The sequence below is a fragment of the Panonychus citri genome, unplaced genomic scaffold, assembly GCF_014898815.1.
Source record: "Panonychus citri isolate SS breed McGregor unplaced genomic scaffold, ASM1489881v1 Contig00141, whole genome shotgun sequence".
In the NCBI taxonomy this organism is placed as follows: domain Eukaryota; kingdom Metazoa; phylum Arthropoda; class Arachnida; order Trombidiformes; family Tetranychidae; genus Panonychus; species Panonychus citri.
This window is the reverse complement of record NW_026515546.1, coordinates 3,300,315-3,321,357: the sequence shown is the minus strand read 5'-3', so window position 1 is coordinate 3,321,357 and position 21,043 is coordinate 3,300,315. Positions and strand designations below refer to the sequence as shown.

Sequence of the window (21,043 nt, the reverse complement as noted above, 5' to 3'; positions counted from 1 at the left end):
TAACATTGTAATTTATTGTTAATAATTAGAAAATGTGATTCATTTGATTGGTAACAAATTTTCCGATTAACAAGTAGTTTCTTTGGGCCTGATTAGCGTTATTCGAGTTTTGATCTGTTGGACTTTTCATCGAACTTTCGAATATTTGTTTTGTTCTATTCTCATGAGAGAGGAAATTGATCATTTGCTCGATGAACTTTTCTAATTGTTTAAGATGTTTGGATTAACTAATTAGTGGAAACAAAATTAGATTTTTCCACCGGGTAAAAGGAGGAGTGGTAATCGTTTTAAAGCTATTACATGGAGGCTCATTGTAAGGTGGTTGTGGTGGTGATGATGATGATAAAAGAAAGAAAAGAAAGAGAGAAAAAGAAAGTGAAAGTTAAAGGTAAGTAAAAGGTGAGAAAGTAAAGAAAGTAAATTTTTTTTTCGTAACGAGGACAAGGTTAAGTTGGACTATTAGAGAGAGAGAGAGAGGGAGAGAGATGATGATGATAAGATCGTGAGCAGGATAAAATATATTAAGGTGAGGGGGAGATCGAGTGAGTAAGTGTGTGTATTGAGAGAGTGAGAGAGTGGGATGGATTAATATGAGAGGGAGCAAGTTAGATTATCGAAAGTTTTAGTTACTCGAAAATTAAAATTACGCGAAGACGATGAAAGAGAAACAATTTAATTCGCCTCGATCGTTGATACTAAATTTCCGTTTACCTTTTAATTGTTATCATTTATACTAATCAGCAAGACACAAATTAAGCAACAAGTTAATCAACAGTTGAACAATTAACTTTCTTTCTGTGTTTGTGTTAATTTGCTTTTCGATAACCAAATTAATTGTATTTCTGTTTAGTGTTATTGTTTATACTTTGTTAACCTTTACCACTCCTTTTATTGTTACATAATTTGGTTTGATTGCCAACAATCAATTGATTGTCAATTCTGTGTTCTATTAACAAATTGTTTTAATTGTGTCTCATTCCATGTTAATTGTTATACTCTGATGGATTTAAACAGATAACTAACCAAGGATTAATTTTAATCTTTCTCTCTCCTTGATTGTGTTTCCATCTTTAAATCAATTTCTGATTGTGTTTGTGTCCATTTTTGGTCAAATTGTGTCTTCCATTTTTCCTAATTTCTTAATTATCTTCAGGATGATTAGTTAATTGTGTTGGTTTTCTATCATCAAATTACAACAACAAATCCGATTGTGATTACAAAACCAAAAACTTTAGATGATTAGAGAAAGTTGATTATAAATTTCAATCTAAACATTAGATATAATTGTTAATTCATTTAGAGACTTAAAGAAATTATCACAATTAGAATTAAATTTTCACAATGAGATTTAAATTACTACTTATTTTACTCATTTTTCCAACAAGGATACAATTGAGCTCATCACAATTAACAACAACAACATCAACAATCACAGGTAATAAACACTTCAAATCGTGATATAGTTAATCAGTGTTAACTAATTGTTAATTGTTGACTAATTGCTCTTCTTAATTAGATGTCTTCCAATTTACCAACGTCAGTGTTGACCCACGGATGGAGTTTCAAACAGAAATGCAAAGATATGATGGTTGGTACAACAATTTAGCTCATCCAGCCTGGGGATCAATAGGTAAGCTCAACAATTAACTTAATTAACTTTTTCTAAGTCAATGATTAGCAACAGAAAATTGAAATAAAAAATCGTTGGCAATGTAGCTGACAAATTAACAGTATCACCTTGATAGAAAACCCTAAATTGCTAAATCGCAATCATATTATCAGAAATTGATGATGATGATAAGTAGGAAGAGAGACTGAGAGAGAGAGAGACAGAGACAGAACTATCATCCTGTATGGATTTGAATTGAGTATAAAAAACGATTCGAACCCCTCCTTGTATTCAAGGATAATTCATATTATCCAACATTGAGAACGAAATTTTTTTTTCCAATTCCAATTTCCTGGTTAAATTAAACACCATCAATGTTTTAACCTCGCAATTAGATAATATTACAATTTAATCTAATAGTCGGAGACTATTAAGTGTTTGCTGAGATTTACCTTTGATAATCAGCCAATTGTGACCAATTAGTTAATTCAAGGAGACACTTTTTTTTATTATTATTACTATTACCTGAAAATCGTAATAAATGAAAAATAATAAGTGACCAGTGGACATTTGATTAGTTCAGATATTAAACTGGTTCGAGGACAGTTTTGTATTTGATTGTTTCTCCATTTTGAAAAACTTTTCTTCCGAACAAATTAACATTTAACAATTAATTTAATTCCACAGAAAGTCAATTAACTCGTAAGGCACCTTCATCTTATGCCGATGGTGTTTACATGTTGGCGGGCGAGGATCGGCCCAGTCCTAGAAGCCTAAGTCAGGCCGTTATGAAGGGTGAAGATGGGATTCCGTCAGCACGTAATTTGACAACAATATTTGCCTTTTTTGGTAAGTAATTAAGTTCTAATTGTTATAATAGATTGTTGTCTTCTATGTGGTTAATTAGCTTGTCGATAGTATTTCAAAATTTAAATTTTGTTCCTATTTTTATGTAACAGTTAATTTGAAAGTTTTATATCATTTACACAAATCGACAATTTAACTTGATAACATAATAAGCAATTGCGATATATGAATAATATAATGTGTGTATGTGTTTTAAGTTAATTGTTACTTAATTTGTTATGTACATGTTATGTATGTTAACCATTGTTGGTTGTAAATACAATTGTAACCTTGGTGTTTTGTAGTTACAATCAGTAGATTACATGTAATTTAAGTTAGACAACCTAAATAATAATAAGAGAGAAACAATTTACTTTGCTCAATGTTAAATTGTTTGAATGATTTAAAACACAACAGAGAAAGATATAATCGTCAACAATTAAGTAACGATTAAAATATCAAATTTACAATTAGCATTTGATTTAAGTGATAAAAATTGATTGAAAATCATGATTGGGAAAGTTAAGAGACAAAATGATTTGCACCAAAACTTGAGTAGCTGGTTTGCCTTTTTTTTCATTGAATTAAATTAATAATAATAAATGAATTAATTTGTACCAATTAATTGATTCAATTTGATTTAACTCTCTTTCTCGCTTTCTTTTCCCAACAGGTCAAGTTGTTTCATCCGAAATACTAATGGCCAGTGAATCAGGTTGTCCAATTGAAATGAGTAAGATTAAGATTGAAAAGTGCGACGAAATGTATGATCGCGACTGTAAGGGTGGCCGATTTATGCCCTTCCATCGGGCAATGTACGACTCTCGAACTGGACAATCGCCTAATCTACCTCGAGAACAGGTAAGTGACCATTAACATTGACCAATATCAACAAAACCTTTAGAAACAAGAAAGAGGAAAAAAAGAGCAATTTAAATTAATACAATTTGGAAAGCAAAAAAAAATCAATCAATCGATTGTAATAATTATTTGTCTTTCATGTTCCTTGTCTGATTTTGTTATTCAAACATTATAATTATTGCTAATTACGATAATTTAATCAACCAAAATAAGAACAAACTGTCCTATTATTAGATATTAATAGTTAATTCCCATGATAATAATAATTTAAGAATGGAAAAAGTTAATCATAAACAAACGTGTCTCCGGTTGATTGATTGTTGGTCAGAAAATTAATCAATGAGAATCGTGAAAAAAAACCACCAACAATCAAGGGAATCATCAAATGTAAAATTACAACAATTAACTTTATTGATTCTCATACTTGATTGAAAAGTTCAATGGTAGTTTAATCATAGGAAAATTGTTGTCAATGATTTAACAACAATCAAGGAATCATATTAATAAAGTTACATATGTACATAAGTTGTGAATGATAAATGATTAGATTGATTGAAAATTGGGAAATGAAAGAAAAAAGAATCAACAATTAAATTGCCAAATCCATTATACTTCCTTTTGATAATCACAATTTAATTCTTTCATATTTACATTTACAATTTGTTCGGGTTATTCCCTAACAATTAACTGTCTCTTTCTAATCATTGTCCACAGGTAAAGGTTGTTGTGTTACCTGAGGATTGATTATAATCTAACTAATATTTAACTGTTTTCATCAAATGGACAACAGTTAAATAAGTTATTCTTGGTTAAGTTAATTTTATTTTTTGTTCGAAGGTTAATTTAAAGCTTGATTGGTAATTCCACTTAATTTAACAACATTAATCAATCTCTTTATTGTTACTTTTCTTTAACAATTCATTATCCACTTCACTTAATCATCATAATCAACAATCAACAATTTCTCTTGATTGTTGATCGTATCACCATGATGACCAATTTTAAAAAGGTAACCTTTTTTTTCATGGATAATGTTGTAACTAATGATGATTAAAAATCAGAGATAATTAAGTTAATATTTAGTAATGAGAAAGAGATGAGATTAACCTTCAATCTTTAAACCATTGATTTACAATTAAGCAAAATTTCACATGATTAACAGCAAGTTGTTAATAAAGTTGATTGTGAATTAGATTTACAAACTGTATTAACAACTTTAAATTATACAAAACTTTCCAAACAATTAAGCTTTTAAACTAATCATTGCATGAGAAAAATTGTTTTTTTTTAATTGTTATTCATTTAAATTGTGTTAATCTGATATGTATACATATCTAAATTATTGTTTATCTTGATCATCTATTGTGTGATTTAGTTTAAATTGTTAATAAACGATCAATCATTTAATTGTTTGTTGATCAATAGTAGCAATTACTAATCTTATTTAGATTAATATTGAAAAGAAATTAATTCAATTGTAAACTGATTAAAGATTTTTAATCAATGCAAATTAAAAAAAACTAAATCTTATAATTGAATTAGATTTAAATTAATTATTTGATTTTCTGTTAATCATTTGAATTTCAGATGAAGGCCAATCAATAATATCGATAATATAAAATATGAATAACAATCAATCGTATTGTAAATTTTGATTGTTTGACAACAATTAACAAAATTATTTCCATTCCAATGTAAAAAAAAGGAGACAAATTAATAGTTCTATAAGTTATTAAGCGAATCAGCTAATCAAAAAGTGTTTAGATCAGTTAATCGTGTTTGAGTTAATTGTTGTAACGATGATATTGAGTAAATAACAATTAGGGAATTAGGAGAAAAAAAATTAAGGAAAGGAAATTAAATGTTAATTGTTAACAATGAATATTTTAAATTAAGATTAGAATCAATTTCTTATTGGAATATGAAAAAAAAGGTGAATTAAGAGTTAATTGTTAATATTTAAAGTTCCGTTTGTGATTAAAGTTAAAGATCTTAAATTGTTATTTGGTTGATTATTGTTATTCTGTCTGGTTAAGTAAAGATATTAAATTGTTACTGTTTAAATCAATTCATGGTCAAGTTTGTGTATAGTTAATGATCAAACATTATTATTATTATTATTATTAACAATATTTAATTGTAATTGTCTGTTTACAGTCCGTTAATCAGTCATCATTGTAACAGGTAGGATAATGTACATGTTGAAATGATCAATTTGATTTAAAGATAATGATAATAAAGATCGTGTCTTACTGATTAACAATTAATTTCTTTTAGTAATCAAAATTGAAAACAATCAAATTAATTGTCAATCAATAATCACAAGTAATTGTAAATAAATATATTGGAAATTAAATTAAGTTTCCTTGGCAAAAAAAACTTTAATTTTGATTTTCAAGGTTAATTTGTTAAGAGAGAGAGAGAGAGTAAAAGTAAGAGTAATTTAGTTAATTGTTACAAGAGATTTGTGGTAATATATTTATAATTTAAATCTTTTGCATTGGTGGGGAAACAATTAGATTAAGGAATCAAGAGGGAAGATAGTAAATCATGGAAAAGAGAGTAAATTGATCAACTCCTACTCTTTTTTTTAACTGTCAATAAGGAGATAATTAAGTAATGGTAATTGATAGTGATCACTTATCATCAATTGATTATCAATAAAGGTTTTCTATCAGGTAAATTGTTGAGCTTCTTATAAAACCTTTTTTCCTTATTTAATCAGTTGTAGTTTAATTGTTTAACGGTTATTGTTGATCAGCTAATCAAGAGATGAAATCGATTTTATTGTGAAGGATATTTATGATGTTTCTTTGTTAACGAGCAATTTGAATTAGTTGATCATCGGAAATTACGATTCATTTACAATTTTCGTACTCTTTCAACCACCTAACTTAATTTTCTTTTCTTTTTTTTACTGTTACAATCACTATTAACTTTTTCTTTAATTCTTGCACCTAATACATGATTATTACCACTTACAAGGCTTTGAGAATTTCCTGTTTCAAGGTTTTATTAGAATTCTCTCTCTTTCTCTCTTTTTTTTGCTTTCTATTTGTCTAAGGTCATTGGATTAGAATGATTGAGATACATGATTGAAAAAAGAAATTCAGATGATCAATAATTAGTAATATAAGAGAGAGAGAGAGAGAGTGGTGATTGTTATGGTGCTAAAGGTGGAGATGGAAATAGAAAAGTTAAAGAAGAGAGAGAACAATTTGAATTGTTGGGAGATTAAACCAAATTCCAAATTACATGTTAAATAAGAAACATGAAAAATTTACCTCAAATATTTCATCAGATGATTAATCCAAATTAATGTTATAAATAAAGAAAAGATTAATCCCCCATGAATTAGGGTAATTAATCAGAAATCTATAAACAAAAACATTTTTTACTTACAAGAAACATTAGAGTTAATGATGATTGGAACATTTTAGAAAATAATTAAATTAATCAACTAGGAGAACTTGTTAGAGAATATAATTCATTCCAAGTATGACCCATAGGCTCCAAGCTTTCCAAAAATCACTAAATTGAAGAAAAACAATTAAGAAACAACTGAATTAATTAATTATCCAAAAGAAGAAAAAAATCAAAATGGTCAATAATGAACTTTGAATAATCGTTACAAGGGATCGTCTTCTAATCGAAAAGGGTTAAATTCTATTCTTTTTTTAGATTTTCTTGTTTATCTCTTATTGTTTTTAATCTTTTTCCATTCTAATTGTTTGATTGTCATTTTGATCTTCTTCTTCTTATAAATTCTATGTCAAGGTTAACTTAAGGTTAGTTAATCAACGATACGAAAGTTAAATTATTGATCCTTTCAAGTTCTAAATTGTGTTACCAGTTTTGTTCACTTGTCCAACTAATCACATCAACACCAATACTTTTTTAATCCTATTATTGTTTTCTACAATTAAGACCTTGAGACATGTTTATTCAATCATAATCATCATCACCATAACCGATAATCAAACAATTAGATTATGTTAATTTAGTGTTGAACAGCAAAAGAAAACCAATCAGGATTAAAGGGAAAATAAGATTAACATTTCAACGTCTCATCAGCTGATGGGAGCGGTTGATTTTCGGTTTGATGTCTTAATCTTTTCTCTTTCCGGATTAACAGTTATTTTTTTTCTCTCTTTCCATATCAATTTATAGATCAATCAAGTGACCAGTTGGATTGATGGAAGCTTCGTTTATTCAACTTCGGAAACCTGGTTGAATACAATGAGATCCTTTAAGAATGGATCATTCAAAGCGGATGAGAATAATTTATTTCCACCTCGGAATAGAGAGCGAGCCCCATTGAATAATTCACCGCCAGCTCATCATATTAAAATGATTTCACCAGAGAGAATGTTTCGTAAGTGGATAATATAATCTCCTAATCCACCTCCCTCCCATCCAAGGCAATCTAAATTATCCCAACAATAAATCAAAAATGTTGAGAGAATTAACTAAGAATAATCCTAATCATCCCAATCTTAAATCGTTTCTCTTTTATCTTGAAAATCTTTTGTTTCTTATGGAAAAGAAAATCTCCTCCCTTAACTTTACCTGTATCCAAATTACTCTTGAAATGATTAATTTTCAGACCCAAATAATTTATAGTTTACCAGTAATATTACACAGATAACAATCAATTACCCTTTTGAATATCCACCGGCGGATTTTCAGTAACAAATCTCAGAACAAGTTTCCAAACAAAACATAACCCAAACAAACGAAACAATCCCATGTAAATAACCCAGAAGAATAAGAAAATTACTATTCGCCAGTGTAACAATCGTCTTAATCATTACTAATAATTTTCCATTCTCTCTCTAGTTCTTGGTGATCCTCGATCCAATCAAAATCCAGCCTTATTAGCGTTTGGATTATTATTTTTCCGTTGGCACAATACATTAGCTTCACGGATTCAAGCTGAATATCCTCATTGGTCAGATGAAGATATTTTCCAAAGGGCCAGGCGCCTTGTAATTGCTAGTCTACAGGTAATTCAATTGTTATTCTAATCAGTTAATATGCTAACATGAAGATTTATCTCTCTTTCTCTCTCAGAATATAATCTTATACGAGTATTTGCCAATCTTATTGGGTTCCGATGAACCAGTTACTCCATATTCTGGTTATAAACCCGATGTTCACCCTGGTGTTAGTCATGTTTTCCAGTCAGCCGCTTTCCGTTTCGGCCATACAATGATTCCTCCTGGTCTTTATAGAAGGTAATTCTATCAATAATTAACTAATCAGAGAGGAAGAAAAAAAAAAGATCTGTTAATTTATACCTTAATCATCATCACTATCATCATATTATCGTTTCCCTAATCACAGGTTAACAAATTGTTCTTACCCTTTGATTGGATTATTAATAATTTAATATCTCTGACACTTGAAAACTTATTACCTTGGGTTTTTATTTTCCGATTACCTTGATTACGATATTCAAACAATTTTAATGAATCAATTTTTCCCTAAATGTGTAGGCTGATTAGCTTATTGATTGTTATACATACAGAGTATATTATTATCATTTTCAATTAATATTGATAATAATAGCTTAGTTTTGATTAGTGACAATTGAAATCCAATCTATTTATATCTAAGTTAATATGATATTAAATTGATTTACTTCATTAATCAATCAAAAAACCCATTTTTTCTTCCCTTGATTGATTAAGTTATTAAATTGCCTGATAATTACATAGGGATAATCTTGTCTTGTTTAATGAATGTAATTGAATCTTAATCCTCATTATCATATCAAATTTGAAACAACACTATCATTGATCAAATCTCTTATTACTAATTAAATTGTTACTTAGCATGATCTAGGTGATTGGTTAACAATCAACATTAATGAAACAAAACCAACACTTTTTTTTTCTTGATATTTAATTGATGATGGTTACAATTAAGATTTTACGTTTTTTTCATGCTCACTTTTTATCTGACAATTGATTGTTTATTAAACTCAATCTGTCAATTAATTCTGATTATAATAATGTACCTTGATTTGTAACAATTTAATCAAAATATCTCACCTAAAACCCAATCAGTCAAAACTTAGTTTTTTTCTTCATACTGTAAATGATTAAATAATCATCGATAATTTAATTGATAACCTTGATTGACCCTTGTAATCAATAACAATCAATGATTCTGATGATTATTGATCACATGAAAAATTTAAACCAACAATCAACAAGTAGTAAAACATAAAAAACTAAACAATTTCAATACAGTTGCCTTTTAATTAACAACAACAAATCAACAGTACTGATTGTTACAATTTAACCAATAAAAGTACCACTAACCATCAATCAAATACCCAATTAAGCTGATAAAATTGTTTGATAATTAAAGGTGATGATGATTAGTTAATTAAACTGTAATAGTTAATTTTGTTTTTCTACCGGAAAAAAAGTTTCCAACTGATGATTTGAAAACTTTTATGATCAACAATTAAATTGTAGCCTTGTTTCAAGGTGTTGATGTATCAACAATTAACGAAAATATATTCTCACTAATTGTAATCTTTTCTCCTTCTTTTTCATAATCAATTCTACCAACAATTAACCTAATTAGAGATGCTCAATGTAATTTTATCAAAACTCGCCATGGACACAATGGGATTCGTTTATGCTCCACTTGGTGGGGATCTGAGGTAAGAACAACAATTAGCATAACAATTAACTGGAAACAATTGAAATTGTGAAAAATTCATAATTTAATAATCAAGAGACAATCATCATCTTAATCATGGTCAATAGTTGATGACATTGGCATAGATGAAGTTATCTAATCAAGTCAAGTGAACACCAACAAATCTCTTCCTAAATTATACAATCAACTCACAATTACAATTACAATTACAATCTAATCTAATTAATTTGTTTCTGTTTTTTTTTTAAATTTCTCTTTAATCAACAATTAGGAAGTGATACCAGAAAGCGGATTTGAAGAGCTATTAATGGGATTATCATCTCAAATCGCTGAACGTGAAGATTCAATATTATGTTCAGACGTTCGTGGTAAGTAATTAAAATTAACCATCGTAATTAAAATATTATGATTATTATCAAAGTAAAGGTACATATAGTTTAGATAATTGTTAGCCTTGATTGTTAAATCAAAAGCTAATATATTTTGTGTTTACCTTGACACAACTTTCAACATTTGATTACAATTTGAAACAATTTACATTTGCAGTTAAAAATATAAAACTTTTTTTTCTCTCGCAATCAACTAACTAACTTTTGGTTCGTTGATTGTTGTTACTATTATATTTTTGGTGAAAGGTAATGTTAACATTACGTTATCCTAACTAACGAAATGAGCACAACAACTAATAATAAATTAGCTTAACATTTAACTACAACGTGTTCCAACAAATCAACATTAGTTAATCAACAGACATAATCAACAACAACAACAACAACAACAACTTGAGGTCAAGGTTAATCATCATCTTTTTCAGAATCGTATTTGATAATATTACTAAAAAGAGGAGAAAGAAAAAAAAAGAAACTTTCACTTTTTATTATCTAATCATCTTTACAATTAAACGTTGTTGTTACAATTAAACATCACCCTCATTGAGAACCTTAAGTTTTCACGGTCATTTACATCTAAATCATAATCACAATTAACTTAATCATCTTCCTTCCTCTCAACTTTCTCTTTCCTTCCTTCACAAGTCAATCACAATTATCTCTTAATCATCTCTTTCCATTGTATTCATTAATACGGGTTGACCAATTAAGATTAATCATATTGATTGTCATCTCATTTTTTTCTTGATTATCATGTTAATCTCTGAATTATTATTGATTTTTTTGTTGTTCATTCATCAACTTATCAAATTGATCAGTTGAACAATTAACTTGATAATTTTGAGCATTGTCATTGAAATTGTTAATCCAACAGTCTTGATTACATTGATGGTTAATCATTATTCAAATCGTGGATTACAATTAAATTTCATAATTTTCAATTTCAAGGTTACAATGTGCTAATTGTTGAGTAATTAGTGTCTTAATTTGCTGTTAATACTTTAAAAGAAAAGTTTTTTTTTTCTTCACTACTAATTAACTTTGTTATTGGAGACTTAATCCATTTACAACTCATTTCTTAATTGTTGCAAATTCGTACATATGAAAATTTTGTTAATCCAATTGTAGTTTTTTTTACTATTGTCAACTATTAATCAACTCTTTGGATGATTAATGGGAATCCCTGGTAACAGAATTAGTTAATTGTTGTACACTCTTTGCCCTCTTCATAAGCTAACGGAGTTAATACAAACTTAGTACATTACATATTAATTAAATACTTTCATCGTTAACTTAAACTCTAATTTGCAATTTAAATTGACAATTAAAAGTCAATTTAATGATCATGATTGTTTTCGTGACAATGAGCTAAGTAACATCATTGTTTTCTTATTGTTAATTTGATTGTCGTCATTAATTTGATTAGTTTTTAAATTGTGATTACATGAATTCCGACATAATTGTGACGTGATGATTTACCTTTAATCACAATAGATTAATGTACTTACAGTGAGTTGAAATTTTTTTTCTTCTAATAATCAATTAATTGTTCACAGACCCTTGATGAAATTTATATTGTAGGTTAATTGTGATTATCAGTTAATCAAATTATCAATACACCTACTTATTGTGTCTTAATTTAACCACAAATCAACTAATTGCCCTAAGTTAATCTCGAGGCTATTTTAATTTACTTCCCAATCAATATAATCACAATAGTAATTCAAAAAAAAAACATTTCTCTCTTATTATTGTTTATAATTACAATTAAAATCTCTTGATTATTGCTGTTAATTAGTGAGGCTGCAAATTGTTGTATCGATTGTTAATTGAAGTTTGATTTAGATTATCAAGGTTTATCAAACTAATTAAATGCTCAGATTATTATTGAAATTGTTAATTTCCGATAACAATTAATCATAATCAAAACACTATCGTTGTTAATTTGTTTGTCATTCAACCTTTTTAATTATTTTCACACAGAGTTAATTGTTACCCACCATTTTGTTAATATAAACCATATTTAACAACAATCAACAAGGTAAACGTTGTTGTGATAATTAAAATTAAATTAAATCAAGTGAAGGCTCTTGATTTCAATTTTTCACTTTAATTGTTGATTTTTGATTCAGTTTATATATTGATTAGTGAAGGTTTTTATTAATAGTTTAATTTTGAAGGGAAAATTGTTTAGTTAATTGTAAATCAATTGTTCACTGATTACTATTGATTAATCATCAGTTGGTCAATTCATCACAATTAATTGTTGTCTCTCTGCTTGTATGATCATTAATTACGATCTGATTAACTCTCTGTCTAATTAATAATATAAACTTTAATTGTTATTGATGATTTAGCTGATAAAGAGCAAACAATTAACTCGGAAAGTCAATTATTTGTACTTACCTTGTTGTATTTTAATGATTGATTAATAGTGAACAATTTAAATTGTTACAAAAGTTCAACCACATAGATTTGTTTACACACAGAGTAGATTTAATTATTTGAATATTGAAATTTTAATTGTAATCAATTAACAATTAATCCATTTAACCATGAAAAAGTTTCTCATATCATCAATTAATTGTTATAATAATTTAATTTCACTTTCGTTACAATTTGCCTTAAGGTTTTTAACATCGACCTAAATCATAAATTCAACAATTAAAAAAAACAAATCAGGTTTCTTAATTTCTGACAAAATAATTATCAATTCAGATGAAAAATATATCCAATCAATGTTTGTTAATCAATATCAGATCAACAGATAAAACAATTAACAATCAACCAACAATCAAACAATTAGATTGTATGAAAAAAAGTTTCTTTAATCAGTGACAATTAGTTTAATCTAATTTTGCCAATCAAACCTTTCAGCAAATTATCAATCCAACGATTTAACGTAAAATTTAAAACCAATAATCAACTAATCATAGTAACAATTAACCTTGGGTGAGAAAGTTGTTTTATCTTCACCATCTAATTATCATTATCATCATCATGATTATGATGATTAACATCATCACCTTGACCTAAGAATTGAATAAATTATCATCGAAAGTAAAAAAAAATTAAATTACCTTAAAAATTATTGATTAATTAAACCAATCAAAGAAGATATATGATTTAATCATCCATAAGAAGTTATTAACTAATCAATTTTACTCTAGTTTCATTGATTGTCATGTTAATAGTAACAATTAATATTCCAAAACATAATTATAGATTTTGTTAATTGTTATAACCAACTACCATGATTAAGATTGGGACAATTACTCAGTTAATAACGATGAAGACTCTTAATTGTCCTTGATCAGAATTGATAATTGAAGTAAATTAACCATTTAATAGATCACCTTTTAATTGTGATAATAAAATGATCAAACCTTTTCCAAGGACCTATTATCATAATTAACTTTTGAAAAATAATCACAATTAATAAATTTACCCAATCTAATTGAAATTGTTTCAGCAACAATAACCAATGATTTATTGATTGGTAATCTTTAACTGGGCTAATCAACATCATTTTAATTACGTTTCATTAATAGTTATAAGTCGAGAACCGCGAAGATCAAAATGTACGTAGAAATTTTCAAGGTCATTGAGGTCATTTATCGACGAGCACTTAATCGCGATCGTTAATGTTCAATAGTATCTTGACGCAATTTGATTATTTTAAGGCGATTGATTCTTGTGTTTTAACAATTAACTAAAAACGTTCGTATACTAAATTGTTGTCAAGAATTAAGGTAAATCCAAACACTTGTTGATTGTTGTGCTTTAATTGTTATCAATTGATTATTATTGGAATTTGTTTAGTTCCCTCTTCCACTTAATGGTTCAATGTCAAGTGATTAACTAAATATAAATAGTTAATTTGATCACGTTTGTTTAAATTTTACTCGTTAACTTTAATGAATAGAAATTAACTATTAAAGCAGTTTATCATTAATTGTTTCCGATTATGATTTGGCTCAATAGGTTTACCTTTCTTAATTGTATTAGTTGAACAAATTACATTGATTGAAAAGTTATCACGGTTTCCGTTTTAAATCAGTAATTCAAATCAAGTTAATTGTTAACCCGGAACTTGGGTGTCAACTCATTGACTTTCAATTTTGAAACAATTTACTAATTGTATTCTGGTGAAACAATTAATTGATTGATCATCTATTGGATTTTTACTTCTCGTTTTTTTTAAATCATTTGATTTCCTTTTAATTGATTAACAATTTTCAAAGGACAACAATTTAATCCACCAAAAAGGTTTAACTTTCTAATCAAATGCAAGGTTAATTAATTACTTGAAATGGTTACAATTTAAAGATTCACTCATCAATTAACTGTTATTCAATTGCAGATGAAAATTGATTAGAAGTCAGAGTTAATTATTGTAACATATGATGATTATTATTTGGACTGAACAATTTGAATCATAATTCTGATATTTGATTCATTTAATGTCTCATATTGGTTGATGATTCAAATTGTGAATTATAGTTATATTTAAATTCACAATTAAATGCAAACCAACATGTTGCCCTTGCATCAAATTGTACAATTAACTTTGTTCCCTCTTAATTGAAATTAACGAGAAGAAAAAAAATAATCAACTTTCCTTTTTCCAATTGAAATTAACCTTCGATTGGAATCAATAATATTTTTTTTCTTAACTACACAAAATTAACTAAACTAATTGTTACCAACCTTCACAATCGATTTACCCTTGTTGTTAACTGTTAACACGATTTATGATCAACAAGTGGTTTATCTGTTTAATCTGATTAACAATAAACTTCCCAGGTTAGATTGTCTCTTAATTGTAAACATTTAAATGGGAGATGCAAAACTTATCAATGAATGTAATCATCTTTCAATCAACAATTGTAAGATTTTCACTTGACAATTAACTTAACGGTCATGGACACACAGATACTATTTGACTACCTTGACAATTAATTAATTGTTTTTTGTGTCTTTTGCATGTTAATTAGCACACTCACAGTAATTAAACATACTTTCCATGAACCTAAACAATCAAATTTGATTACAATGAGCAATTACCTAACCAGTTGATGATTTTCTTTAACAATTTTCTCTCTAATTATTACAGATAAATTGTTTGGACCATTAGACTTTAGTCGACGTGATTTAGCGGCATTAAATATAATGAGAGGTCGAGATAATGGCCTGCCCGATTATAATACGGTTCGAAAGGTTTTCGGTCTTCCTAAGTTAAATTGGTCGGAAATAAATCCAATATTTTCCGCTAATAAACCTGATGTGATCCGACGGCTTTACGATCTATACGAAGGTGATGTGGACAATATTGACCTTTACGTCGGTGGAATGTTAGAATCGAATCCATTGGAAGGTCGACCTGGTCCTTTATTCCGACGGATAATTAAGGAGCAATTTGAACGTATTCGTGATGCGGACAGATTTTGGTTCGAGAATGAAGCAAACGGAATATTTTCCACCGATGAAATTGAAGAGATTCGTAAAATCAGATTCTGGGATATTCTGGTCAATGCAACCGGAATTCCGCCTCCAGCCATACAAAAAGATGTGTTCCGGTTTCAAGAGGGTGACCCTTGTCCACAACCCGGACAATTGAACAGTAGTCAACTCGAACCATGTATAATCCTCAAGGGTTGGGACTATTTCCATGGGAGTGAATTACCTTACATATTTGTAATACTTTTGTTAATTTTCATTCCAACAAGTAAGACAATCAATTAATTAACTAGTCCATTAACTATCTCTCTCTCCCTTTCCCTCTCAATCAGATTGCAAATCAATGATTCTAATCAATTCTGTTTCAATTTCATGTGAAAATTTAACTAATTACCATAAAATTCAATTGACTTATCGTTATTAACCCAAATCAAATCGTCTCGCAGATGATTATGATCATGATTAAGATAATTTTGATTCTCATGGACTTAATCCAGTGTTTATTTCGTCCTCCAAAGATTTAGATACCTGAACAATTGAAACTTTCTTACTTTTTTCCTCAATCATGATTAACTATTATTATTATCATCAGGAATTAAGCTTAATTCTGTTGCGTGAGTTAATCTTTAGGATGATGAAAATTATGATTTCATTTATTTTCAAGGGTAAATTGTTGATTAACTAACCCAATGTGACCATAAATCTTGAACCAATTGTTGAGTTACAATAAGTAATCAATTTTAGTTACAATAGTCTACTCAATTACTTAACGACAACAATTGATTATGACAAGTTAAACGTAATCAATAACATTACAATAAATCATCATTCATCATCATTGTCATCATCATAATGATTAGTTAATCATTTTTTGTCTCTTATTGTTAGTTAGACGTCATTGTCAAGTTAATTTGCATTTTTTTTTTCTTTAATTGATAATTTGCAATTTCTGCTAGCGACAATGTGATTAACCCTTTTGTACCATTACTTAATAATTAATATTCATTACAATTAATGCAAATTAACTTGACAATTTAAGGCCAAACTAAAAACCATGACAAAAAGAAACAGTAAAATTTTCACAATTAACTTTGATTCTTGGAATCTTTCAAATGAATTATTATTTTGATTTGCGATCCGAAACACTTTTTTATTATTTACTAATTGGTAACAATCAATTGATTTCATTTTTCTATTCTCGATTAGCTGTCGCTCTTATTGGTTATGGAGTAATTAAATTACAGAATCGTCGCCGTCGACGATTAAAAGCCCGTCAAGAAATGGCCGGTGGCAAAGAATACGATAAATTATGTAAGTTGATTGTTTAACTTTTAAAGATCAAATTGTAAATTGTTTCGTTTTGTTTTTCCTTCATTTAGATGTTCGTGAATGGCTCCACCAGAATCATAAGCGATATGTAAAGGTCAAGATTGGACCCGATGAATCTTTATCAACCGTTAATCGTAAAGGTGAAACCTTGCGAAGAATTGATTTTATCAATGTTAATTCATTAATTGTTGAGGTAACTCAAGATTCAGCCAAACCAATGGTGCTTATTAGATCAGCTAGAGATCATGATCTAGTTTTACAATTTAATAATCTCAGTGAACGGAAAAGGTTCCTATCAAAGTTGGAAAGTTTCTTATTGAATCGTAAGAAAACACTGGAAATCATTCACACTTATCGGGATATCATGTTAGCGAATGCCGAGACCAAAGAGAAACGTCAAAAGCGACTTGAGCACTTTTTCCGTGAAGCATATGCATTGACCTTTGGCCTGAAACCGGGCGAGAAACGTAAAATAGACTCAGTTTCGAATGATGTTATTATGGTTATGAGAACCAGTTTATCGAAAAATGAATTCGCCGAAGCTCTTGGAATGAAACCTGATTCGTTGTTCGTCAAGCAAATGTTCAATTGTGTCGATAAAGATAAAGATGGTCGAATATCATTCCAAGAATTCTTAGATACTGTTGTTCTCTTTTCAAGAGGTAAAACGGAAGACAAGGTTCGAATCATTTTCGACATGTGTGATCACGATGGAAATGGTCTAATTGACAAGACCGAATTGACCAAAATGATGACCTCACTTGTCGATATCGCCAAGACCAATTCACTTAGTGAGCCACAAGTTCTTGAATTGATTCAAGGGATGTTTGCTGCCAGTGGATTACAGGATAAAGAGGAATTGAATTACGATGATTTCAAGACGATGATGAAAGAGTACAGAGGAGATTTTATCGCTATCGGTTTGGACTGTAAGGGTGCGAAGCAAAATTTCTTGGATACTTCGACCAATATCGCTCGAATGACCTCTTTCCAGATCAGTTCGATTCCCGAACCAGAGCCTTCCTGGATTCGTAAAAAGTGGAATTCACTGATCACCTACTTGGAGGAAAATCGTCAACATATCATTTATCTCATCATGTTTTTCGTCATCACATTTGCACTTTTCTTTGAACGTTACTTTAGTTACTCATATTTGACTGAACACACTGACCTGCGTCATATTATGGGCGCCGGTATTGCCATAACTCGAGGTTCAGCGGCTGCCTTGTCATTTTGTTATTCTCTCCTACTTTTAACAATGTGTCGAAATTTGATCACAAAGGTACGAGAATATGCCATTCATCAGTATATCCCGTTGGATTCTCATGTCCAATTCCATAAACTTGTCGCCATGACGGGACTTTTTTTCACCCTTGTCCACACGATTGGACATTGTGTCAACTTTTACCACATCTCAACTCAACCTCTTGAACATTTAAGATGCTTAACCAAAGAGATGCACTTTGATTCTGATCAGCGTCCAAACTTTTCGTTCTGGATCTTTGGTACTGTCACCGGGATAACGGGAATCATTTTGTTCACTCTTGTTATGATAATCTACATTTTCGCCTATCCAAGTATCAGACAAAAGGCTTACAGTTACTTTTGGACCACTCATAGTCTTTATGTTTTCCTCTATGGATTATCCTTGTTACATGGTCTGGCCAAGTTAACGGGTACTCCAAGATTTTGGGCTTTCTTTGTGATTCCTGCGGTACTTTTCACCTTGGATAAAGTGATTAGCCTCCAAACTAAATACATGGAGTTGGACATTTTGGAAACTGAATTGTTACCTTCAGATGTTACTAAAGTTAAATTTGCTCGACCACCAAACTTTAAGTACCTTTCAGGTCAATGGGTTCGTCTTTGTTGTACCGCTTTCCGTGCTAATGAGTATCATTCTTTAACCTTGACATCGGCTCCACATGAAAATTACCTTTCTGTTCATGTTAAAGCTCATGGACCTTGGACTTGGAAACTTCGAGGTTTCTTTGACCCTTCAAACTATTCACCAAATGCACCAGTCCCAAAGATCAAATTGGAAGGACCTTTCGGCGGTGGAAATCAAGATTGGTACAAGCATGAGATCGCTATCATGGTCGGTGGTGGAATAGGTGTTACCCCTTACGCTTCAATACTTAATGATCTTGTCTTTGGAACATCAACTAATCGATACTCAGGAGTGGCCTGTAAAAAGGTCTACTTCCTATGGATCTGTGCCTCTCATCGGCACTTCGAATGGTTCATTGATGTACTTCGAGATGTTGAATCGAAAGATGTTACCAATGTTCTCGAAGTTCATATTTTTATCACTCAATTTTTCCATAAATTTGATCTTCGAACCACCATGTTGGTAAGTAATCAACTCTCAAACTAATTTCATTTACAGCTTTGGAATTCAATCTACTAATTGTTACAATTTATTTTCCAGTATATTTGTGAAAATCATTTCCAAAGAATATCCAATCGCAGCATGTTCACTGGACTCAAAGCGATCAACCACTTCAGGCGACCTGACATGAATGCCTTCCTTAAATTCATTCGTAAACAGCATTCATACGTAAGTAATTAACACTTTAATTCTTAATTGTTTGCTGATTGTTTTTTTCTATCAACAGGTTAGTAAAGTCGGTGTTTTCAGCTGTGGACCAACCGCTTTGACCCAAACAATTAGCGCTGCCTGCGAATCTGTGAACAAACAACGAAAGTTACCCTACTTTTTACACCAATTTGAAAATTTTAATCGACAATTTAATCTTACAAATAATTAGAAATCTATTTTTTCAAATCAATCAACATCATCAAATATTTATTATTCAACAATTAACTTTCTCTCCTTTCATCTCAAAGCAAAAATAACTCGACTCATTTCCGATCCTCAAGTTAATTTGTTTTAATTGCAAAAATTAACTGGTGGTTAATGAAATTTGTCATTGATTGTCTGTGCCATCATCAGTTGAATTGAAGTGTTTCTAATAACATTAATTGGTTAACAATGAGAGTTAATTGATTAGTTAAACAAGTACACCGATTTTGGATACTTTTGACTTCCTTTTTTTGTTTTTCTACCAAAATCCTTTTGAATTTTCCAATTGTAATGATTAACTTAATTGTAACAATTATTGAAATTGATCAACCTGATGATAGATAATTTTAATTGTAACTCCTTCACTCATAATCATCAAAGCTGATTAGATCTTGTCCTTAATTACCCTAATGTAACATTACATTTACATGATTCAATCATCATTATTTTAATTGTAAATTCATATCGAGACTTGATTGTCACATCAAAAACCACTCAAACCAAATCAATGTAACTCTTGTAACTCAATGTTTTCATAAAAAAATATTTTCAATTAATTAATTTTTTACATCTAAATAAAAGTGATCAACAATTAATATAACTTGACGAACGTATCTTGAGTCTTACCCCTTTTTTTTTGTTTTTCTACCTTTTAAATTTCCAATTTTAATGATTAACTTAATTGTAACAATTTTCGAAATTGAAAAACCTGATGGTAGATCCTAACGATACATCGAACCAATTGGTTTTCTTGATTCGCTTAGAGAGATCAGTACATTCGCTTACTGATTGTGTTTACAGAGCAACAAATCAGCTGAACATTTGAAAAGTTGCAAAAGTATTGATTCATTTTTTTGATATTTTATTTTCCTAAGTTTATATCGTGAGAGTAAGTAAATCTTTCTATGATCTGATTTCGTTTTTTGATCATTTCTTTTTCTTTTTCCTTTCTTTCTTTCTTTCTCTTAGTCACCATGGCCACAGCTTCTGAACAGATCACCGAATTTGAGCTTATTGAACCTCAAAAAAAATTTTTGGACTTTATCTGTTATTCAGAGTATCCAC

The 21,043-nt window shown here is 29.3% G+C and overlaps 1 protein-coding gene and 1 long non-coding RNA gene across 4 annotated transcripts; one reads left to right on the top strand and one right to left on the bottom strand.

Moving 5' to 3' along the window:
* Positions 1–575: 575 nt before the first annotated feature.
* On the top strand, positions 576–20,584 carry LOC128395260 (dual oxidase-like). 3 transcript variants are annotated; one of them, XM_053355664.1, is made up of 14 exons: positions 576–1,435; positions 1,517–1,630; positions 2,297–2,458; positions 3,129–3,316; positions 7,487–7,691; positions 8,156–8,322; positions 8,390–8,553; positions 9,917–9,995; positions 10,266–10,362; positions 15,500–16,111; positions 17,050–17,154; positions 17,223–19,525; positions 19,604–19,732; positions 19,791–20,584. In XM_053355664.1, exons 1-14 carry the CDS (start codon positions 1,342–1,344, stop codon positions 19,941–19,943), a joined length of 4,572 nt encoding a protein of 1,523 aa, XP_053211639.1. In that variant the 5' UTR covers positions 576–1,341; the 3' UTR covers positions 19,944–20,584. The 3 variants fall into 3 exon arrangements, with proteins under 3 accessions (XP_053211639.1, XP_053211640.1, XP_053211641.1); XM_053355665.1 differs by lacking the exons at positions 576–1,435; positions 1,517–1,630; positions 2,297–2,458; positions 3,129–3,316 and adding an exon at positions 6,968–7,104; XM_053355666.1 differs by lacking the exons at positions 576–1,435; positions 1,517–1,630; positions 2,297–2,458; positions 3,129–3,316 and adding an exon at positions 7,124–7,413.
* LOC128395261 (uncharacterized) lies at positions 3,128–6,955 on the bottom strand. The gene is made up of 2 exons (XR_008326580.1): positions 6,719–6,955; positions 3,128–3,353 (listed from the first exon to the last, which is right to left on the bottom strand). It is a non-coding gene; the product is annotated as an uncharacterized LOC128395261 (long non-coding RNA).
* Positions 20,585–21,043: the final 459 nt, after the last annotated feature.